The 24543-nt window shown below is 42.6% G+C and overlaps 1 protein-coding gene across 2 annotated transcripts in view; it reads left to right on the top strand.

Moving 5' to 3' along the window:
• The window catches only part of COL22A1 (collagen type XXII alpha 1 chain), a 235502-nt gene that overhangs the window by 82429 nt on the left and 128530 nt on the right, over window positions 1-24543 (top strand). For both annotated transcript variants that reach the window (XM_080578502.1, XM_080578501.1), the window contains 6 exons: window positions 6171-6282; window positions 14655-14778; window positions 16470-16745; window positions 17799-17879; window positions 18472-18585; window positions 19146-19190. In XM_080578502.1, the coding sequence (XP_080434628.1) occupies window positions 6171-6282; window positions 14655-14778; window positions 16470-16745; window positions 17799-17879; window positions 18472-18585; window positions 19146-19190 (752 nt within the window). The remainder of the gene's footprint in view (window positions 1-6170; window positions 6283-14654; window positions 14779-16469; window positions 16746-17798; window positions 17880-18471; window positions 18586-19145; window positions 19191-24543) is intronic.

The following is a 24543-nucleotide window of genomic DNA, read 5'->3' as shown; positions in this document are numbered from 1 at the left end:
CCCTTCCCCTTCCCCTTCCCCTTCCCCTTCCCCTTCCCCTTCCCCTTCCCCTTCCCCTTCATTCTCCTCCTCCTCCTCCTCCTCCTCCTCCTCCTCCTCCTCCTCTTCCTTTTTCTTCTTTCCTCTCCCTCTCCTTCTCCCTCTCCTTCTCCCTCTCCCTCTCCCTCTCCCTTTTCCTTTATATATTAGCAGAAAATATAACTAGGGGAGGTAACAAAAATGGGGGCCACTGATGGTGGTAATAGTCTTGCAGATCATACCAGAGAAATGGAATGAATGTGTTCAGGATCTAGTGAACATGCAGGCTCTTCCTTGTGAGCACAGGCAAACCATGTAAACATAACTTTCAAGAATGCAGAAATGTTAGGGAAGAAAATTGATAAAATCTTGTATTTTCTGAAAGACTCCCAGGTGACACTATTCTTCCTAGGAATTTATATACTTCTCTACCAGAAACTTTACTGCCATTGACCTCCGCTAGTGAAAGTAACGTGCTGTCTTATCACAGGCACTACAGATTGCCATTTTCAGAAGTGTCAGAGGAGCAGTAGCTGATGACAACCTCCCTTGACCTTGGCACTTGGCAGTACTCTATCAGTATCTTGACAAGGCTGATGATTCAGCTTGAATTTTAACTAAGACCAGTGTATGGAGCATTTCCTGCAAAAACCACTTTGTTTTATGTTAGTGCTTGTGGCTGGAAATCCTCCATGATAAATGCAGCCCAGACACATCACCTGAGGCTTCAGTGCCCAGTGCCTTTCCAGATTCCTTTCTCACCTGCTTTCGACATCGCCCACCAGAAACTTTTACAATTAGAAGTAGCCCACTGGCCCCCCTGCAAGTGTTGCCTCGAGCTCCTTGGGAATACAAAGCAGAAGCCTTATCTTAGAAAGTTTCTTCAGACAAAATAAGAAGCTAATGGCCCTGTTCTGCTTTGAGAAGACTTTCCAGATATGCACGCTGCTGTGTTTCTGGCTATTAAAACTTCTTGCTGTTGCTTTGTTTTTCTGGGTTTTGGTACTGTTTTTTTGTGACATCTCCCTGCCCCCTAACACATTCTTAATGGAATCAAGCAGAAATCCAGCTCATGCTCAGAGGAACCAACTACGGCCCCTTCAGCCTGATCTTGAAATAATTATTTTGAAAAAAACATTGTGGGACTGCGAGACAGAGCTCTTTGATCATCCTTTGGCCCCTCTTTAGAGTGTGGCAGAGTGCAATGTGGACATCCTTCCTGTAAAAGAGAATCTGTTGAACGTTAGAGGTAGACGATGTAAAAATTGTCTAGTGCCAAGTTTTACCAATCTTTCCCTGCAACAGGCAGCCTACTTTCTGATTCTGGGAAAATGAGCTGCTTCCTGTAAGGAGCTATTACTTGCAAGTAAAGATACATTCGGCTGATTTGATCAGTAGAGCAGTGCATAAGAAATTGCTTTTCAAGCCAAGTATGCTGTTAGGAATCTAGGCTTCTCTTTCAGGTCACCGTTTTAATTTTAATGTTAACGGACTAGGGTGCGCTGCTTTTCAGGAGACGTAATTAGGTTAGAGGGTTTCAGTGGCCCCATATTGTTTTAGTAGCCATAATGAAGTAGGAAGCTTATGATCAAAGAGTATTATTCATCTTATTAATTGTCATATTTATGGCATTACTGATTAAATAATTTATAAGCCATCTGGGAAACCACACCTGTCCTTTTACACACAAAAATACCCCACCTTTTAAGCAAAGCACCTGAGAACAGAAAACTTCCCCCCCTTTCCTCCTGTGCTGGAGCATGGTGCAATGGCTCGATAACAGTAGCCTTGTCCTTGCTAATTCAGCTAGATATGTTTCTTCCACATCATTTTTGGAGAGGACTGGGAAGCTATGTGTAGGACCTCATTTTCCCTGTAGCCCTCGGGCAGCATTTGATTTGTGTCTTCTAACTATAGCCTAACTCTCAAACTCCTGTTTTCCCACATTTGGCTTGGTGGAGTTGGAGACATCTGTGAATTTTCTTGGATCCAGGGATGACTCCACTCAATGCCACTCATTGGCAGTGACAACATGCTTTGTCCTTGATGGTGGAAAGCTAATGTACAGCCCAAATTTCTGCTGTCAGTCCATCCCAGAAATGTGCTACAACAGACTAAAAAGGCAGTGAGACATTTGGGGAAAGATCTAAGTGAGCTGTTTCCACTGCACTGTTAGCAGCCAGGTAGTGCCAGGTGTAAGCTCCTGTTCAGGTGTTGGATAAATTATTACATCATCACTTATTTTTTAAGTTAACATTGATATTCAATACTAAATTAAAAGCATCACACTGGTTCCCTCACAATCCCAGTCCTAGTCCTGAAGTCAACAAGGGAAGAACATACTCAATCCAGTGCTTGCAGGCACGTGAAATAAACAAAATAATAAAAATAAAGACTATATATGTTTTCTTTTCCTTCAACTAGAATAATCTTGGAGACTACTTTCAAGCTCAAATTTGTTTGGGACTCTCCTCATGTCTTCTTTCCAGTCTCACCTGGGCAATCTGCCCAGATTAATCTCTCAACTCAACTGACAATATTTGGGGTTTGTTTGTTTCTTCTCCCTCTTAGAAATGGTATGGTACCTGTTTAAGGGGATACATAAATGGTCAACAGATACTGTTAAGGAGATTCTGTAAATGGTCAGGATAGCAAACTTAAGATATTGCTCTTCTGATTTTAAAAATCTGCAACATTTATTCAATCCTGAATGCAAATGAGGCAATGTAAGCGTAAGTTATGTGTCATTATTTACCATTTTTTCCTCTTGACTTCTGCTTCATTCAATGCAAAAAAAAAAAAATGATAATATGTCCAATAGGTGGAATATACCTCACTTCGTTGGTCTGAAAATTATGGTCTGTATGGGCTTTCATTCTAGTGAATGGAAGAAGGTAGGCACTCCCAAATAGTCATTTGGCTTGTCTTTAGACAGGTCCAAGACAGATGTGATGAATCACCTACCTAGATACTCCTGTATTTCTCTGCTGACCCACAAGGAAACTGAGGCAACCTACATACATCAGAAGTCTCCCATTTTGGACAGCTAAAATTAGATGAGGTGTGTCTCATTCTCATCACACAGTTCTTTGTTTAGTGCATGGCCTGGTGCTATATTTTCTGTAATGTTACTGAAATCCTTGAGGTAATGGACAATTGAAATGTCTATTGCTTCCTCAGCTTTGGTAGGCAAGGAAATATCTAAGAGTGAGAGTCATCTCACCAGCTACAGACCTTTACTGGGTGAGGCTTAGCATGCACACCGTGCATCCTAAGCTCTCTTTATGTCAATGGAGACAAACACGCACTTTTAGCATCTGTTTTAGCATGAGATGAATCTTTCCCCAGAAGTGCATGTATTCAACCCTCTTTGCCTAACTGAGAATCTATGTTACTACACTGTCTAAAGAGCTGACCTTTAGCTAGTTGAAGTGCTCTGTGTGAAGTGCTCTGTGAACATGAATTTGTTTCATAGCTCTCTCTAAGGAAATTAGAGGCAATACCTGAATGTGATACAGAGCAAAATCATGGTGTAATTAAGACAAAAGCATTTGCCGGTTTTGGATGTGCACTCTGACACATCTAGAGCTCAACTTTTCCAAGAGACTACATGGCACTTTAAATTTTCAAGGAACAACCCTCATTCATTTCTAAATTGAAATATGAAGAAATTTGCAAGTTGTCAATCCATAGCCTGAATACGAAAAAGGTATAGTGATTTACCAGTGTGATTTAATCAATCGTGAATGCAAACAGACAATATAAGTTGTATGTGACCTATCCTCAGTACTGTGAGTTCTGCTTGCAAATAGTCCTAATAGCCTTGTTAGTGTTTCATTGTGTTGTTTAGGAATCAAAAAAAGAGAGATGGAATGAAACTTACTCTTGGCTTACATCCACTACAAAAACATGCTAGTGTGCACACCACAAGAGTTGCTCCTGATGTGAATGTTAACTTGAGTTATTAGATAAACATGAGACTAAGTTTGGGTCTGAGCTATCTTAGCAGGAAGTCCTTGTCACTGTATCTTGTACTCATGTCCTGAGCAACGTTCAGCCTTAAAAGCTCCATGGGCTGAGCAATTCTCCATGGCTTTTAGACTCTTGTGACTTGACACTGTGTCATGGCTTGGGCAGCTTTCCAGCCTTATTCATTCACACCTTAGCTCCTGTGAACGGTGAACAATTTTCCTTGCCTGCCAGTACGGGCTCTTACCAGCAAAGCTCAACTGCCTTCCTCACTTTTCTGCAGCTGGTGTAGATGAAGGATATGTATTGCATGGCGAAATGAGCTATGGGAGAGTTTATATAGGCGACTCATACTGTTTTTCATATGATAGCCAGCAGGGAGCTCTCGTGTTCTGGTAGGGTCTATTTGCCACGATTTATAGCTGCAATCGTGGCTGATTACTGCATGTCAGAAGGGTGTATCACTAGCGTTGCTGCAGAGGTGATTATGAGGTGGAGCCATGAGGCCCTGGAGCATCTTAACTGCCTATTTGCCCTCCTGAAAGTCCAGTAATAGCTGAAAATAGAGTGGGCAGGAGGGAAAAGCTGTTGACAGCCAAGAAAGTTACTGTAATACAAAAGGCCTCAACTTGGCACCAGGCAACCATTTCTGTCTTTCCAAACAATTAAGATTATATTTCTTCAGAAAAAGCAATTTCTTTAGAAAAAGCTCCATGTCAGAAGTTTTGTGCTTTATTTGCTGTCTGCTGTCACATCTTGATCTGCCTGGAGGCTGGACCACACATTTTTTTGCACCTATTTATTCCTATAAATTTGAAAAATGATATCATTAGGTGGGTGCCTTTTCCTATTGCAGCAGTTTTGAAGTCCTTCAGTGGATTTCAGTGGAAAAGATTCACAAAGGGAACTAAGAAGCCCAAGAGTTTTAAGGCTCAAGTTCACCACACAAAAATGTTCGTCAATTCTGAAAAAGATTTAGGAGCTCACTAACTGAACAAAGTTGAAACCCCTGTCATAGTTTAAAATCAATTTACCAAAATAACCTGTTCTAATGTCACCGGTTTCATGTGTAGGAATACATCCACGGGATATAATATGTGCAGTCCTGTGTGTGAGAGGGGAAGGAGATGCTGGAATAGCCAAAACAAAGACATAGGTTCTCTTTTAAGCCACAGAATTGCAGAATCACAGAATGGTTGAGGTTGGAAGGGGCCCTGGTCATCTGTTCCAACCCTCTGCTCAAGCAGGGTGGCCCAGGACCATGTCCAGGCAGCTTTTGAGGATCTCCAAGGAGGGAGACTCCACAGCCTCTGGGCAGCCTGTTCCAATCCTCAGCCTTGCCTAAATCACTCTCAGCCTGGCCTTTGCACTGTCTTTGCCTGTAACTCCACAGCGTGTCTGGTTCTGGGAGTAGCTGTTAGTTTGGATGTGCATCCTGTGGAGGTAGTTTGGAGGTAAATTCAGGACAGTTGAATCCACACGGCACTGCAGCTCCAGGATCTAGATGCATTCAGGAACAAGGCACAGTTGTACCCCCTCTGTCCCTGGCAGAGTTTAGTACCTGGGACTTTGTGTCACAAAAGCACGGGCTCTTTGTGGGTGGGACCACATCAGTGCTGAAGATGCATAGACCCACATGAACGACTTCTACTTGAGCTAATAAGCCTTGTCAGAACAAAGTCAGAAGCTTGACACGAGTGTCTGCAGCCCAGTTTAACTGCTCGTAGTAATGATGAATCAATTGTACTAGGTTGTATTAAAATTATAAGAAAAGTGTATGCAGACAAGTGTCTTGGACTAGCAGTTTTCAGTAAGTATTTCAGTCTGCACATGTGCATTTTTCAACCTTATTTTAGACTTTATAGGGATTAATGAATTATATAGTATTTTCAAGGTGCTGTGACAATGCAAACAATAACTGTTGATTTCTGGAGAACTTTATTGTAATTTCTCCAAGACTTGTTACATTTTGACTCTGAGCTTGGTTTTGAGATTTTGGGCTAAGCAGATTAGGCCACATGAGAATTTTGTTCTGGCTTTTCCCAGCAACAAGGTTTATCTCTGAAGTGCTACATCTGTGGGCTAAGATAACCTAAGTACGGTTATAGACGTTTCCCACTGCTCTCCTTTGTGTATATAGCAGCCTGATCAATCCCTTGTATTTGTACTTCTGATATGGACAGGATTTGACCTGATGGATTCGTTCAGCGTGAAACAGATCTTTGGAATGAAAGAAAATGGAATTCAAAGCTCTTATGTACGACTTGGAAGTTTTCCTGTTGTTCAGAAAACTGAGTGAGTACCCCGGTCCTTCACTTTATTTTTGCCTGAGACTCTGATTTTTGTTGTTTGGTTCCTCTAGGTTTATTGTGAAGTATCTGGTACCTACAGGTATTCTGCTGCTTTGATCAGCTCTTTCAGTCCTGCTGGCACAGAATTTATAAAAGGTGCTTGGGATCCTCTGTACCAACTCGAGGCTCCATCCTGGTAGAGAATGAGCTGGTCTCAGTTTATCTCAACAGCTGTGAGGAGCAGTATTAAGAAAGTCACAAAATAATGTACGGCCTAGTAAATAGACTCTAAAAGGATATTTGGTAGCTCTCCCATCGAGATACAGAATCACAGAATCATCTAGGTTGGAAGAGACCTTCAAGACTGTCAAGACCAACCATCTTGAACTGGAGGTGCAGGTTGTGACCTGGTTTTCTTTTTCTGCAAAGGGCACAGGCTTATGTTTTCCACCTCATGGATGCAGCTGGTGATGTGAGACTTGTCCCCACAGAGGTCTGAGCTTCTTCTCCTGTTGGCATCATGGGCAGATGGGAGATGTGGGTCACAGTCTGGGCATCTGTCTTCAAGAGGTTCTTGCATCTTCTATGTCCTGGGCACAAATGGAGGTGCAGCTCTTGATCTGAATCCTCACAGAGTAGAGAGCTGCCACCCACGCAGCATGAACAGGGCTTTGATCTCCTTGGGATCGCAGAGATGAGGTGGGATGGCTCTCCCACCATGGCTGGACACCAGCTTTTCAGAAAGGCCAGGCTGGTGTGAGAGCAGCAGGGAGGCATGGAGCTCATTTTGACAAAAGTGTCTTAGGTAGGAAAAGTAAAGATTTTAAGTTTTCTTAGGTAAAAAGTAAAGATTTAAGATTTCTCAAGTTTTAAGAAAATAGATCTTGGAGCAGTCCAGTAGTTTCTGGCATCTGACAAGCTCTGTGAACTAACTCTATGTAATTGGAATTGGAAGAAACTCCTGCTGTCTTTTGCTCCTCTGTCTTTTTGCCACATATATAAGGTGAAAATTAATTCCAAAGTGAAGATAATGACAGACTAATACAATGTCTAACAGTTGTGGAATTGTTCTGACCATAAGGAGCTGCAGTTCAGGCAACCTCGAATATATTTACAGTCCCTTTTTGGCTTTTAGAAGATGCTGAGTATTTTTTCATTAAATCCTGTAGAGACAATGTAAAACTGTCTACAGGCTCATTTGCACCGTAGTACCTCAGATATTTTTAGAAATATTAGCAAATAATACACTTCGTAATCTGAATGTCATTTGTGGCACTGTAGTGTATCTTCTAAAATTTTTCTTGTAAAAATTACCAAAGTAACTCCCCTCACTGTGAATTCTGTAATGACGGTGATTCTCTGAGTTCAAGCGGGTTTTCTGGTGAAAGCTGCATTTCAGATTACATTAATATATATTTGATAATTGCAAGAGACCAGTTTATAGTAGATGTTGTTATCAGTTAGTTAATAAGGTTTTTGGCCTCGCGAAAGAATGAGCAATTTTTAATCCTGTGTCACCATCAGTTTGGTCCCTGGAGCCTTTTATAACCTGAGGCTGACAGTTGTGTCGTAGGCTATCAGACTGTTTTCTCTTTGGGTTGTCATTTGAGTCCTGCTAGCATTAGCCTTGAAAAGAGTGAGTGCATAATTTCACTGAGTAACCACAAGCCATAGATTGAATTGTCATCATTAACATCTTTGCAGTAAATTTCACTCTGCTGGTTTGAACTTCAGCTTAAAAAATCGATGGTAATTCTTTTCCTTCTTATGGATGAAGGCTGTTTTTTTTTGTTGTTGTTCTTTTTTTTTTCTGTTGTTGTTTATTTGTTTGTTTGTTTTCAGTTTTGGCTCTTTTACTTAGCTCACTGCATCTTTGAGATTGTCCTGTGACTTGCATTTGCTTGATTTCACAATATTTTTTCATCCAGTAGCCCACCTGGATTGATTTGCTCTTCTCTCTTCTCCTTCTTTCTCTATATAAACATAACATAAAAAGTCTTAAAAAAAATATGTCCAAATATGGTATATTGAGCAGAAAACTGTTGGCACTAATGTCCATGAATGATGTCAAGTCTCAGGGTACGTAAATTCATCATCTGGAAGAAGGCCAACAAACTAAGGCACCTTCGTCTTGACAAGTAGTATATACTTAGCTGGTGTGTGCAGGGAAGGGAATAAACCTTTGTTGTTGTTGTTGTTTGTTTTGTTTTGTTTGTTTGTTTTGTCTTACAGCAGCTTGTGGGTAAAATCCTTGCTTGCTGTGGCTTGTAATAACAGTAATAACAAACAGTAGTGTACTCTATCACTGGAGAGAGTTATCATCAGGACTATGTAGAAAGTAGCCCTTGAAGTAGGGAAGCGCAGCTTCTGCTTAAGAAATTCTGAAAGTGATGATCTACTGATCTGGAGCTCTGGGAAACAGGACTAACACAAACCTTGGGTGTATAAGCAGGAACTTGCAAGTATGAGCGAAGTATCTCCGTTACAAGGAACTCTGTCATCCCTGCTTAGTCCAGTCTATGTGTCCATAATTCAATAGATAAGAATGAAGTGAATGGAAGGTTAAAGAATCAGGAAGCAAGTTTAATAGTGAGAAACTCAAGCACAATACAGTCGGGTAAAATTAAGAAGTTAACAACTGGGGTGATCACCACTTGTAAGCACCTTTGGGGAATGAAAGATTAGTAGAGGGTCTTTGGTACAGTGGATAGTGGTAGACTGAAAGTCAGCGCCTACCTGTTAACATCATCAAAAAACAGCTTGGAAGAAATGCACGCTTTTAATGAATGCATTTAGCCTCTGGAACAAGTTACCATGGATTATAGAGAGCTGTCCATTTGCACTGCTTTTAGAAATTAAGAGCTGAAGCACTTTGTTCTTGTTTTTGCTGTTGTTCTCCCAGAAAGACTGAGGAAGCAAAGCCAGACCAACCAGCTATGATGACTTTCCTTCTGCTCAGATTGCATCCATTTATTTGTTCATGTTGTTTTTAAAATAAGTAAGATATTTTTTGCCCAGTCTTTTTGCCAATTGTCTATTTTGACAATTAGAAGTAAAGTATCCTAAATTAGTAAATTGAAATGACTAAGCTTCCTTTTAAATGATTAACAGAAACATAGAACTAAAGAAGATTTTTTTCTGTTTTCAGCATTTTGCATTTTAACTTCCATACTCCTGTGGTTTGGGAATGAAACCAAATGGATATGTCACTGTGGAAGGTGTCTGCATATTTGGTTCATTTTACTTGTTGGATGTCAGGATTCGGAGATGGTGCATATAGGGTCATTGCTCACAGAAAATGAAATCTCATAGGGCTGAACAAAACCGATAACTGGAATAATAAACAAAACAAAAACATCTGTCCTGTCTTGCAGATAACCTCAAGCAACATTTAGCAACTGATAGCTACATCTCATAATTAGATGCAAAATCGTTAACTGAGTAATATATTTAATTCACTTTATTATCTGCTTAAAGGATTTGTATCATTTTGTATAAGCACTAGTACTTTTACAAAGTGCCAGCTTAGTTGCATGGGAAATGAGCCTATTCATCTTCCGATCTGGAGCCTACACCCATGAACTTTCTTCCCGTTCGTAGTGAGGCACCTGGCAAATGATCAAATGCAACAGACAGGATGCAACTGATGTCCTGGTCGCTGCAGATCTCTCTAGCTGGCTGAGGACTAGTCTAGTGCTAGTGCTTCTCCCCACGGCTCAGGTAGCTGGGGCTCTCCTGCTGTTTGCTCATGGCTCCTCAGTGGATCTTCTGTGCCCCAGATTTTGGGTTTGGTTTATTCAGACATGTTTCTCTTCACTGTTGTCTTGGCTAATGACAAGATTTTGGCTCACTATCCCATTCTGTCCTCCGTTTATTTCTTCTGGTCCTAACTCCAAAGGCTTCCTTCTGCAATGTACATCCCTCAATCTCCTTTTGCCTGATCTGGCTCTAGCCTGGCTTGGTCCTTATCCCAGCTGCCACCTCACAGAACTTCCTGATGCTTGGCTGGTTGTTCCTGTCTGGAACAGCCTGCTGAAGCTGCCCCTTCCCTTCCCTTCCCTTCCCTTCCCTTCCCTTCCCTTCCCTTCCCTTCCCTTCCCTTCCCTTCCCTTCCCTTCCCTTCCCTTCCCTTCCCTTCCCTTCCCTTCCCTTCCCTTCCCTTCCCTTCCCTTCCCTTCCCTTCCCTTCCCTTCCCTTCCCTTCCCTTCCCTTCCCTTCCCTTCCCTTCCCTTCCCTTCCCTTCCCTTCCCTTCCCTTCCCTTCCCTTCCCTTCCCTTCCCTTCCCTTCCCTTCCCTTCCCTTCCCTTCCCTTCCCTTCCCTTCCCTTCCCTTCCCTTCCCTTCCCTTCCCTTCCCTTCCCTTCCCTTCCCTTCCCTTCCCTTCCCTTCCCTTCCCTTCCCTTCCCTTCCCTTCCCTTCCCTTCCCTTCCCTTCCCTTCCCTTCCCTTCCCTTCCCTTCCCTTCCCTTCCCTTCCCTTCCCTTCCCTTCCCTTCCCTTCCCTTCCCTTCCCTTCCCTTCCCTTCCCTTCCCTTCCCTTCCCTTCCCTTCCCTTCCCTTCCCTTCCCTTCCCTTCCCTTCCCTTCCCTTCCCTTCCCTTCCCTTCCCTTCCCTTCCCTTCCCTTCCCTTCCCTTCCCTTCCCTTCCCTTCCCTTCCCTTCCCTTCCCTTCCCTTCCCTTCCCTTCCCTTCCTCCCACTCTTTTTCTGATTCTTCTGATTCTCCTCCTCCTCTTCCTGCTTAGTGGTTAGTGGTTTTTAGTTGAGGTGAAAATGGTCAGATTTTGCAGGTACATTAATTATGTCCTTTCCTCACCAAATGCAAACACCTTATTAATAACCGTTACATTCAATGTCTGAAATAAGAACCGATAATCTTATTTTTCTCCATTGTATTATTATTACAGATGTAGGATATCACTCTGATTGTTACAGATGTAGGCTCGTATACCAAACAAAAGCATGTAAGAAGGAGGATATATTGAGTAAACGGAAAATGGCTAAGAGAGTCTCCTGCCTGGTCATTATCATCTCTTCTTTGTAGACGTTGTGATTCACCTGACCTTGGAGATGGGTTAATTAACTCTTAGACCAACCTGCAGCACCGGAGGATTCCCATGTCTTGGAGTTTTATAATGAGCTCTTGTGCAATCCATCCTGTTGTCAGAGTTATAGACCAAGGAGCCGACAGAGAGCTCCCTGTAGGTACCAGCCATCCAGCAAAGCTCCATAATATGGATCATCAGTTCAATTCAGCCTTGAGTGAAAGAAGGAAGTAAAACATACCTGGGGACAGCAATTCCTGCCCTTGGATTCCCGAGTAAAGCTGGGCTTCTAGTTGGAGATCACTTTTCAGTGAGGAAAGAAATGAAAGCTCATAAGAAGGGGTGCTGTTATTTATGCAGTAATGCATCTCTGTAAAAGATGCAAGGACCAAGGACTTCAGAAACAGCTTTTATCATATCTTCAAAGCAATGAGAGCGTTTTTAGATTTGCTTTTGGCAGGGAGCCTTTTTCTGTCTGGTACTTGCAGTCAGTTCTTCAGCACCTTAAAAAATCAGTTGAGGTTGACAGGTAATAGGTCATTATAGCTTTCTATCAGTGTAAGTCAACCCAATGGACCATTTGTCAGCCTCTGTGTGACGAGGTGTGGCCAGACTCACAAGGATATTTAGGTACCTAATTCTCAGTTATTTCTGTGGGCATTAAGCATCTGAAAACCTTTTTTTTTTTTTTTCTGAATTTAAGCTTGCATGGTGTTATTCCTGTTTCCAGATCAGAAGTATCCAGAGAGACATTCTGAGCTCAGAGGCCAGCAATCAGCTCTTGCAGATTTGGTTGTAGGCTGTCAGGCCCAACACGACATCATCACAAGGGATTAACTTCAACCACATGTTCGTAGACCTACCTGCTCAGCAAAGCAGTGAAGCCACAGTTAAAGACACTGCCTTTAATTTGTACTAGGGATGAAGCACGCCTGTATACGTGGAGTTGCAAAATCAGCAAGGAAAGGCAGCACAGAAAGCAAGAGTCAAGCTGCTGTTGATGTGATGACAGCAAATGTGTTATGGACCAGGACAGCTAAGCACCCCCAGACCTGTAACTGCTACCCTGTGCTACCTGGGGATTAACTGAGGGGCCATGTCTCTGCTTTGCTTTCATTCTGTAGGAGGTTAGAGTTGGTGGTGAGGTGTAGCTAGAAGAGTAAGTCAGTAGGGCTCTCTTGTGCCCAAAAGGCAAATCAGAATCCTAAAAAGATGGGTGGGGACGCAGCCGACTAAACCTGGCTGTGATGATGAAGGTAGGTGGTGAGGAGTGAGTGAAGATAAATGCACTGGGCATCTATTCTGAAACAGCAGAGCTTTAGGAGCTGAGCCACAGGGAAATCCCCGTACAAACAGCACTCTCATGTAGAAATGTTCAAGAGGATGGAGCTATAAGAAATGCTTTTTCAACTGTCAACCTACCACCTTGCTGAAGTTTCTTGATCTGTCGATGATGTTAAAAGCCAACAAAAGCTTCTTCTTCTCTGACAAACATGGAGACAATGAGTGTCCAAAGCCATTTGACAGGAAATTTGCACCAGGGCATGTCAACAGTTCAAGAGACCTGGCTGGGTGCCCTCTTGGAAGGGCTGATGTGACCAACTTGGCTCCCTCTTGCCAAATATCCCCTAGCTTTTGTTGGTGGTTTTCAGTGCCCCAGTCATACCAGTTTTATTCTCCATGGCAGCTCTGCCATGTGACAACTGACAGGCTTCTTCTTTCATCGTGAAGGGAGGGAATGTCTGGCTATTTTGTGCACCAGGGGGGAGATGGATGCTGGCATGAGGAGGATCCATGACCAGGGAGGGATGGTTCATGAATACCTATTACTGAGAAATAAGACAGCCTTGTCTGCTCTCCAAAGGGAAGGAGCTGGTTTAGTTTTCTCTTGTGCTGGAAGACTCCAGAAGGTGCCTATGCCTGCAGTGGGAAGACCAGCTTATAATGATGCATAGTCTCCATGGGCTTTTTATATAGCAAAAACTACAGTAGTGGAAAAAATCGCAGTAATACTTGTTCTGAAATTTAAACTTCGCTAAAAATACAGGAAATTCAAAGTACTGACTAAAAGATGATTGAATATTTTGGCCTTCAACCTTTGCTGTAAATGTAAAACAAAGCATTCTGGAAATTCTGAAGATGAGATTTTTGCCTTAAACTCCAGTAACAGCTTCTAGCTTTGTATGCCGTTGGGTTAACTGTGCCAGTTTCTGCATAGCGACGGACTGTGTTGAGTATTCCTTAAGTGTAACTCTGTTCACTGTTTTGCTCTTTATTAACTGCTGCTGTTGTCTTTTTTTTTTTTTTTTGTTCTTTTTCTAATGGGTGCTTATGCCTGACTGCTCAGATGTCTGGAAGCAAAGACATGATATTTAGGAAGGGCCTATTTAGGAGTAATCAGAGGAGCAGGCTGTCTTGGGCATTAGGAACAATGAAGTTAGCTGGGACTATTCAACTGGGAAAAGAGATAGCTTAGAGGCAATATAAGCAAAGTTTGCAAAATCATGAATGCAATAAAAAAATAGAAAAATAATTGGTTCATTGTGTTGCACCATTATAAAGAGGGCATAAAGAGAAATCATAAAGAGTTGGAGAGAGGGAGAGTATGTTTGTTCTGTTCATTCTCATTCCTAGATGTCCATTTATGCCTAGTGAGAAAAAAATTGTGATTTTGGGTTAATTATCCCTTCTGTCCAGCTCATTTCTGGTATGTTCTTATGTTGGGGCTGAGTCAAACAGTACCAGTGGTTTTGGTTAATTCAGACTTATGCATGGACCATGGTGTTGCAATGACCAAATTTCTGCCTAAGGTATTTGTAAAGTGTGATTTGAGAAGGTTCTGTTCTCCCAGGCCACCAGCCAAGGAAAATACCCTTGGGCAGGCATGAGGTGTAGTGCCTATTTTTGGGGAAATATCACAGTATTTGTTACTATAATTTGGTACATTTATAGAGGATTTCAGGCATGCCTGCCCACTGTCAGATTTCAGAGGTCCCCAGTGCGTCTAGAGAAGAACAGGATGATTTGCTGAATGCATGAACTGAATCAGCAGGTGAAAATCAATTGCCTTGACAGGATGGATCCGAGACTGAAGCTTTTCACTGTTCCTTATTTAACTTGAGAGCTTTGTTGTTGGAATAGAGAAGGGCTCCTCAAGGACAGAACCACCTGGAGGACACAAGCTTGTGTTCATCTTTTTTAAGCTGCCAAATACAGCAGATTTTGTGGGAACGACATGATACTTTTGGGAAGCATTGCTGGGACATGCAGTTCTAGAAATTCTGCTCTACACTGCTAAGCCTAATACATTGCTCTCTTTTTCCCTCCCTGTGCCAGGGATGTATTTCCACAAGGTCTGCCTGATGAATATGCCTTTGTAACTACCTTCAAATTCCGGAAGGCTTCCAGAAAAGAAGACTGGTATATTTGGCAGATTATTGACAAGTACGGCATACCACAGGTATGAGGCCCTAAAGTTGGAATAAAGGGCTGTCTGTTCCTATCTAGCATTCTTAGCATTATACTAAGCTTAGAGATTTGAGTGTGCTTCAGCAGGAGGTGGTTTGGTTGGGTTGTATATTTTTCAAGGTTGTATGTTTTGTTGGAGACAGCTGAAAATTTGAGCTGCTTAGATGTGGAGAGAAAAAAAACCTCAAGATTCTCAGTAATATTTTCAAAAGCGCCTTCAATTGTGGTGCCAAAAGTGTCTTAGAGCCTCATGAGCCTTGTTTCATGCACATTCTCTTGAACTTTGGCCACTATGTGTTTGTGGACCTGGTTAGCTTACAGATTGCTGACACTTCTAAGTCAGCACTGGTCTGGGACGGCATTTCCAGCCAGCACAGTGCCCAGCTGCATGGAGATGTTGTGTCAGGTTTGGAGGCAGCCTACCCTGTGTTGCTTCCATCAGACACAGCTTGGTGCCAATGTGGCCAAACTCTTTCCAGCTTTGCAGCTCATGGATGCACCACTGCTTCCCCAGGCTTTGAGCTCTGCTCCATTCCCTGCTGCTTGCCAGTAACCGTCTGTCTTCGATAAAAGAGGAAATCAATTTGTAAATGAGCTAAGGGTATAACGTCTTCAAAAACCTATGTTTACCCACTCCATAGCTTGCAACATGGGGTATGTGTAGCACGATGTTGTTAGGAATGGCTTGTGGGGAGAGAAAGGCAGAGACATGTAAAGGAAGAAAGATGGAGGGAGTCAATGGTAAGATATTGATTCTGCAGTGATCAAATGGAGTGGCGTGATTTAATACAGGATTGAAATGGACTTTCGTTTTCACTCATTTGAAAATGCTTTGCCTAAGAGTGGTCACTTAGGACTTCATTTTTTACGCATTACACTTGATTATTTTACTCTGAAAAGAAGACAGTTGAGGCCATTTATTCTTAAACTTCTAGCTTTCCTGCATCACTAGGCATTGTCTCTTTCATTTCTAATTAAATGATTTAGGCCAGGAACCAATCTTCAGTACTGACTTTAAGTTACACAGCTTGTCTGTGTCCACACTGTGTAATAACATGGTCCTAGGTCTCCTTGGAGCCTAAGGCATAATCATTATTGTGTGTTTTGGTTCAAAATGTCTGGATTAATGGGTAGTGCTACAGCGGAGCAGACTGTTTGCATATCAGGAAATGAGGGATTTGTCCATGCCCTATGGGATGGTTGAGGACATGTGAGGGGGACTAAAGAGCACAGAGCCTGCTGGGGAGTAGTGGAGGATTGCACAGGCTAAAGGGATCCAAAACAGGCTCGGCTTTGTCTACATACCTTTGGGGAGATGTCTCTGACATGCTAGCACCCAACCATGCCCAAGCACTGCCTGGGAGGCATCATAGTGACATGGGATGAAACCATGCCAGGGAGCATGCTCATGAGGAAAGGCTTTGGATGATCAAGGGTTTGTGCTCAAGCCTGTGCCCTGCCCTGTCTGTTTACTAGAACAGGCATAGGCTCCCTAACCAACTTCATATCTCATCCAAGGCTCCCTATCCAACTTCGTATCTCATCCAAAAGAACATCCTCTGCTCTTTGGGTCAGCTTCTAACCACATCCCTGCCTTTGGGGTGTCAGTTGGAATGGAAAGTAGGCAGGAGGAAGGAGGAGGCTGTACACCTACTTAGCAAAATCACCTCTGTCTGTTTTCAGGTCTCAATCCGTCTGGACGGAGAGAACAAAGCAGTGGAGTACAATGCCGTCGGGCTCACCAAAGATGCCGTGAGAGTGGTCTTCCGCAGCGCACGAGTCAGTGATCTCTTTGACCGCAGCTGGCACAAGATTGCCCTCAGCATTCAGTCAACGGCTGTCTCGCTTTACATAGACTGCAAGCTGGTGCAGATGCTGCCTATTGAGGACAGGGAAAATATCGACATTCAGGGAAAGACTGTGATTGGCAAACGCTTGTACGATAGCGTCCCCATTGATGTAAGTACTGCGCGTAGCGATTAGAACTGGTGTAACTTTCAGTATTGGGCTTGCAGCATGTGATTGTATTTTGGGGTGTTTATGTTGTAAATGACCCTTTTCCAGAAGCAGCATCACTGAAATATTACCTGTGTTGCATAGTTGAAACAGATTGACATCTCATCGTGTGTAAGACTTTTGGCCTTTTTATGCAAGATTGTCAATATCTACGTAAAAGGGATTAAAAATGAGAAATGCATTTCATCTTTCTGTCTAGTCCCAGGATACACAAGAGTTAAGATCAGAGACAAAATCATCCATAAATACGATTGAAATGAGTACTGAGCTACACACATAAAGATATTTTTCTGTCCAGTCTGGCCTTATGAAGGTTTCCACCTGTGACAGAAAGGGATGGGGAAAAAAAAATAAATCTTTTTAACTAAGTAGAGTCACGACATAGTCTCTATTCCTTGGAAAATAAAGCTGATATTAAATGGCTCTTGCTCCAATTGAACTTAAGTTGAAACCTGCACGCTGGTCTGGTTGCTGCATTAACCTGGTATAACTTATGCATGATGGGTGGTTTGAGACGTAGGTAATATTTCTTAGCTGCACAACAAGGATGGGATGTGCATATTAAGTGTGCTAATAGCATTTCTCACACAGGGGTAAATGGTCAGAAGATGCAAGACGCAACAGGAGAAAAACAAACCTTATGTCTAGATGAAATTCTAGGAAGGATATAGGTGGGCAAAATATGTCTTCCCAGACAGGAATTTGGCTAGGGCACAGAGATTAGCAGAGCTCCTTATTGTATTAAAACCAGCATCACAGTTTTAATAGGCGTATTCAGGGGCTCATTAACACAGCACTCTTGAAGAATGCTGAGATATTGGTCTGTTATTGAGAGAGAAAGAGAGAGATTGACTACGGGAGTCACAGAATCGCCATGAATTTAGCCCCATCTGGTTTTTATTTGCATTCATCTGCACTGTGTGTATCCAAACAAAAGGACATGTGGTCTTTAATAATTCACTGTCTCTGAGACTATTGCCGCACTTTGTCTTCCAGTTTGATCTTCAGCGGATGGTTATTTACTGTGATTCTCGGCATGCTGAGCTGGAGACCTGCTGTGACATTCCCTCTGGACCAGTAAGCTTCTTTTTGTCATTAATTCATTTTCACATGAACACTCTTCATTGAAATCTATTACACAAACCAGGAAATATATGACAGTGTGGGTTTATCATTTTTATAATGACGGTGAATCAAACCTAGCTATATAATTGGTAAAGTAGCAGTGCCAGAAGAGAACTGTAAAGGGATGAGTATGAGGAATTTGAAGTTTCCAAGTCACTTTTTCCCTGTCAAAATGTCATGGGAAACAAAACCCTGAAATGATGATGGAACAACAGAAATTCAGCATGAAATATTCAGCATGAATCCCACTGGTTTTATTTGGGAAGAGCTAACACAGTGCCAGTTGCTGCTCAGTTTCCTGTGCCCAGCTCTCAGTAGTCACTTCCACTCCCCTTTCACTCTTCTCCCCTCGATCCTGGTTAAAGAGATTCATTGTTCATTTTGCCACATTTTCTCCCATTGCTCGAATGAATGGCTTTTGTGGGATTTCATTCCTAACATATTTAGCTATGCAGTAATGCCTATGTGGTTTCTCTAAAGTGGGTGGAAGAGAAAGTTTTCTAGCATCAAAGTCTTCATCCTGACCTTGAGTGTTTGGATGTAGTGCCAGGTCACGGTCCTGACAGAAGCACCTCCCGTGGAAGTGAAGCCCACTGTTGGCAGCGAGCAAGTTGCCCACCTCAAGACCGTCAATTGCTCCTGTTCTGCCGGAGAAAAGGTGAGTGTAGAGTGTGTTTTCTTTCTGGTATGGTGGATGGGTTTGGAAATAATGATACCATGCAAGTGAGTTTTAAGAAATACCATGTTTGTGAAGTGCTTGGAGACCTAGTGGTGGTAAGCACTTCATAGAAAGAACCAGATGGTGGGATGTCTGTAGAGGTAATGGCAATCTTCCCAGGTGTTTTATCTTTATTTAATTCAGTTTTGATCGTGCTGATAGTCTTGAAAGCCACCTTGGAAAACAAAGTGGTTGTTTTTATCCACCCCAGACGTGTGCATCTTTCTTCAGTTGAGCACAAAGAAATTCTGGACGTAAATATAGCCACACTAAGAAAGATCTCATACCTTTTAAAAATCACGTAATTGCTTCTATTGGCTGTGACTGGGACTTCTGAGCAGCCAACTTCACTGTCAATGCTCGTGAGGACATGTCACGTTCAGCCTGCTGTCCACTAAAACCAGAAAACCTTTCTGTTGTCCTCAGTAACTGTGGGATTGTGTCCCTTCTTTGTTATATAATGACGAGATCTATCTGACTAATCATGTTTTTTTCTTTAGGGGGAGAGAGGCCCAATAGGCCCTGAAGGTCCTAAAGGCCAAAAGGTCAGTAAGATGTGCTAGTTCATCTGTCTGATAAAACCAACAACAAAAAAAGGCAGTTTCAGAGTAAATAGAGAAGTTGAAGATTTTGAGAAATAAGTGTCGATTTGACATATCACTCAGTTCAGATACTTTTCAATGACCTTGGAGTGCTGGGGACTCTGCCTGACTCGTATCTTTGCTCTAGGCTTGCATTTGAGCCTCTGTTGCCACTTGAGAATAAATGTGTTCCAAAATCTTTTCATATAGGTTCTAAACCGGTGTTTTTGCAAACTCCTGTTATTCGCTGGGTCATGCACAGCTTTCATGATGAGTCACCTGGAAACCCTTCTGTGCTGAGCCTTGCTCAGCAGCACTAGATAGCTGCAGGTTAGGTAGCAGCCTCCCAGTTACTCTTTACAGTATCTCCTGAGACTGGGGCAAGGGATTAGCCACAATCTGTTATTAACGAGCGCATTTGAGTCATGAGCTGGTGTTAAATACAGGCCACTTTCCCTAGTGCTCTTCTTCCTAGATAACAGGGTAGGAGAATGGTTGTGATGGCTGCTTTAAGTTTCACAGTGCAACCTCTATATTATCCTGCGTGTTCTGCAAGCTTCTTTGATGTGCGTGTGTTGTGTACATTCAACATACAGGCATTCTCCTTCTTGTTTGGCTCCAGTTCGAGCTGTGAAACAACAGACTTAGAAGAGAGCACTTGTACTGGAAGAAAACAAAGATTCACGTTGCTTTAGAGGTGAAAGTTGGTGGTGCTGGTGGTTCCCAGTTTCACCATCTGTGTGATTAAACAGCTTTTGGAGAAGAATCTGTATTCAAAAATGTTTCCACCTGAATAACTTCTGCAAATTCAGTCACTGAATTTAAAACTGGTGAATAAACTCACCGCATCCCAGCAAAAGGTTGAAACATTGTGAAAGGGGAGAGGAGAAATCTCAGGGTTTTGGAAGGTCAGATATCCTCAGCACTGTTTTTGTTGTGGTGGTGCCAGTGTTTTTTGTTGTTTTGTTTTGTTTTCTGTTAGTTTGTTTTTTGGGACAAGCTTTGCTCTTCTGCCTGCAGGGAGAAACCTTGAGTAAAGAGGGTCTGTGTTTGGGGGTATGTTTTCTGCTGGCAATAAAGAGCACGGGTGCATTAGTGTTCAGATGTGCCTGACTGAAACTGCAGAAAATATTTCCTTGTGGGAATATAAATAGCAACTTTCTATTTTAATCTGTGACAGCCTAAATAATAAAGGGCTGTTTTGAAGAATGGCAGAGCCATGACTCTTGTGAGGAGGTTGCAGGAGGGCGATGAGGGTTATAATAAAAGCGCCCTGCAGCAGCATCCCGTTGTCTTTCAGTGCTTTGACAAGGTCTGCGCACTGGCGAGGATGTCTGTACTGTGCAGCACGGCGCAGCGTAGGAGGTATTAGTTGTTTACATAACAGGCTATGTCCAAGCAACACAGCAGGAGGCATTTTTTAACAGATCCCCGAATGGCTGTCCCACCCCTGCAGGTGGGTGACTCGATGGCTCTGGAGATGTGCGTGAGTTTTTGTTGGATGCAGTGCTCCGTGACTCGCATGCTACTAAGGTAGGACCATGTCACAGGCTCTGAGAGTTGGGGATGATGCCACTTAAATGGCTCTGACAGCAGTCTGGTATAAACAACTGATGATTTGAGGCAGACAACTTAGCTTCTTTATCTGCTAAATAAGGCAAGCCATAGGTTTGATTCCTGACTAGCGAAGATTAAATAATATATAAAGCCCTTGACAACAGTTCTTGCATAGGCCAGCCAAAGACCAGCTTGCTGAAGATCAGCTTTGTCCCAGTCCCTGCTCTCTGTGCAGGGACAAATTTCTCTACCCTCCTTCCTATTTGTATATTACTGAGCCACCCCAACTGAAATGCTGGCAATGGAGAAGAAAGCGGGTGCTATTTGCAGCTCCCCAGTATTACCATGAGGTGGGCCAAGGCCCCACAGAAATGACTGGCTTCTGCATTATGTGGTAGAAGTGTTCAAAATATGGTCACGATCATTCAGCTTGTCTCCTCATTTCTAAGGGGCTAGCGTTGTGTTTTAAAGCTGTGTTGTTGTGTAATGAGGGTGGCTGTAAAGCTTTTTTTAAGGTAATGAATACTGAAGATCTCTATTTGTTACATAAATCCACTAGCTGTGGCTTCAAGAAATGCTAAAAAAAAAAAAAATAAATTATATCCATATCCACCATACTCTTAGGTTTGATTAAAACATGCTAGCAAGCAAGTACAGCATAAGAAAAGACTAAGCATTAATTGACTAAATGGAGAGGTGGGAGTAAACTAATTAAGAAGGAAAGAAATCATCAGAAAAAGGTAGAAACACCGATGTCAGGACTCTGAGTCAGAGGTCATGATTTTCTCTATAGACATCAACATAATTGAGCATCTCTTTATTGGGGGTGAGTTGCAAGGCTGAAATCTAATCCTAAATAACTGGAGCCCAAGGGATATTTAAGTGGACTGTAGGCACTTGGGCATTATCCAGAAGTATTTTACAGGCTGGTACTGAGAAATACCCCACAAGAGACTTTATGGACATATAAGTAGCCAGGAAAGCAGCTGATCTAGCTGCTTCTAAAAAACAACATGCAGCTGGTGTGAGTCACCTGAGAAATGAGTCCCACCAGGGGGTACTAATAGCAGTGGAGATCAATGTTAGAAAACAAAATGATCCCCTAGCCCCAAAAGGAGATCTTTGGAGAGGCTGATAAAAGGAAGAGGACTGTAACACTGTGTCTAGGCTAAGGTAGTTGTTATTGTTGTTTTGTCTTGGATTTATTTATTTGTTTGTTTTTCCCTGGGCTAGCAGTAGCTGGTGGTTTATTCACTCTTTGTCCAAAGTAGAAGTAATGGATACCTCTTCTTTCTTTCTTTCTTTTTTTTTTTCCTTTTTTTTTTTTTTTAAGTCAGTTTGAGGGTCTGTTTAGGAAAGTGATCGTGGCAGTCATCTATCTGGGTTGAAGGCAAAGAGATTAGCATTCAGGCTCCATTATCCTGAGCTCCCACAGTATATTTCTTCTTTTGGTGGGGGATGTTTGGACAGGCTTTTCCTATGGTGCTATCTGACTGGGGTAATATTCCAAGCATATACCCAGTATGGGAGGATAATGAGTTTCTGTTCTTCTTTAATTTGTCTTTCAAAACCCAGGGCAAAACAGGAGCTTGTGGTTACTAGAAAAAGTGGGGAAAAAAACATTTTAGAGATGAACATTTTTACTTCATTCATCCATGCTGCCAAACTGGGGTTTCTGTGTGGAGACACACTGTATGTATTTTGGAGGGAGATACAGTAAAGGATGGTGTTGGGGAAGAGCAACACAGGAAATAGCCTTGGAAGAATTGGCTTGAACTTGGCTCTCATTGATAAGTTTTAGGTTCTAACAACATCCTAATTCAATTTATTTTTCTTTTATACTTGCCATCCATGCTGCGTTTTTTGGAGGCAGCCAGGCTGGCTGGCTGGGGCACTGGGCTGATGGTCAGTGGGCTTCTGCTCTCTTCTAGCACCGCTATCAGTCTGTGCTCTGAGCTTAAGGAAAATCTCTTCTCTGTGGGATCGGTTTCCATCCACGTTGTAGAAATGGTGTTGTTTACCTGCCTTTGACTATAATGCTGTTTTTTTGCATATGTGCTACTTGCTCTGTGAGGTTTTTTCCTCTTGGCAAAACTGATATGGATGCTTTCAAAAGTCTCTCTGCATCGGGGGAAAAGAAAGTGTGATCTTGACAAATATTTCAGTGTCTGGTGCAGCTAAGCACATTTTTTGGACAGAGATCAGGACAAAATGAATTGAGCTAAAAAAAATTAGATCTTTGCAGTCCATGGGGGAAGACCTGGGGAGTGCAGGGGTCACTGGATTTACTGCTGTTGTGGCAGGTGAAGATTCCTGTCCCAGGTCTGAGATATTTTCAGCCTGATACCATGTCTACACCAGACCACCTAAACTCCCTACAAGCAAAAGTCAATGGGCAGTACAAACAGCTGAGGCACGTACAAGGAACAGTGACACTGTATTTGTCCATGATGGATGGAAAGCTCAGCACAGCGTGTTTCTGGTATATGTGTTCTGGGTGAGAACCGGGCAGGAGGCAGGTAGAGCCTTTTGCTCTCCAGCAGCTCCTGGTGCAGGAGGACTCAAAGGAGTGACTGGCAACACTAAAAATAGCTTTAAACAGGTCTAAGTAATGTGTATATTCTCAGCTGGTCCCTCTTCCAGTCTTAAGACTGTGGAGTACATGACAGTAATTTTCAGGTAATTTTTTTCTGCACTTGCAGTATTTAATGTCTTTAGTTCTCTATTTAATAGATGTTTATCAAACGGTACGTCTTCCTTGGCTCTCTGTCTGTTTCCTTCCTTAATCTGTCAACTATTCTTTTTCCTGGGTGAAAACTATCCTTTTTTCTCTGGGGCCTCAGCACAAGAAGGACTTGAACAAGTTAGAATGCATCCAGAGGAGGGCCATAAAGATGATCAAGGGGCTGGAGCACCTCTCCTATGAAGACAGGCTGAGGGAGTTGGGGTTGTTCGGCCTGGAGAAGAGAAGGCTCTGGGGAGACCTTACAGCGGCCTTCCAGTACCTAAAGGGGGCTACAGGAAAGCTGGGGAGGGACTCTTTGTCAGGGGGTGTAGGGATAGGACAAGGGGAAATGGCTCTAAACTAAGAAATAGTAGATTTAGATTAGATATTCAGAATGAAGTCTTTACTCAGAAGGTGGTGAGGTCCTGGCACAGGCTGTACAGAGAAGCTGTGGATGCCCCATCCCTGGAGGTGCCCAAGGCCAGGCTGGATGGGGCTTTGCGCAACCTGGGCTGGTGGGAGGTGTCCCTGCCTATGGCAGGGGGGCTGGAACTGGATGGGCTTTAAGGTCCCTTCCAACCCAAACCGTTCTGTGATTCCTAAGAAACAAGAGAAGAAAAAGTTTTGACGGGGTTTAGATTGATCACTGTTCCTCCCTATATACTTGTTCTTCCAGTTTTTGTTTCCCTACCAATCATAATTTGTACATTTTGATTTTTTTTGTTTTCAACTATCTTTTTACACCTTGCCTTTCTTTTATTTCCATTTGCGGAAGCAATGAGAGTGACTGTGTGTGTTGTACCTTTCTGCTAGGGAATGGATGAGTTGGCTGATCACGAAAATCTGATGTGAATGAAAACAATGTGTTTTTTTTTTTTTTGAAATTGGAAGTATTAAAAATAACTCTGAAGTCTTGACAATATTTACCGGTTCATTTTTTTCACATCTTAGGTGCGCACCCTCTAGGTCTTATGCAAACCAACTTTCTAAGTTCTTCCCAGGTTTAACAGAAAATAATGACTTCTGAAGTACTTC

Source organism: Anser brachyrhynchus (genome assembly GCF_964034855.1).
Source record: "Anser brachyrhynchus genome assembly, chromosome: 2".
NCBI lineage: Eukaryota > Metazoa > Chordata > Aves > Anseriformes > Anatidae > Anser > Anser brachyrhynchus.
The sequence above is the reverse complement of the archived record's forward strand: the minus strand, read 5'-3'. Positions and strand labels throughout refer to the sequence as shown.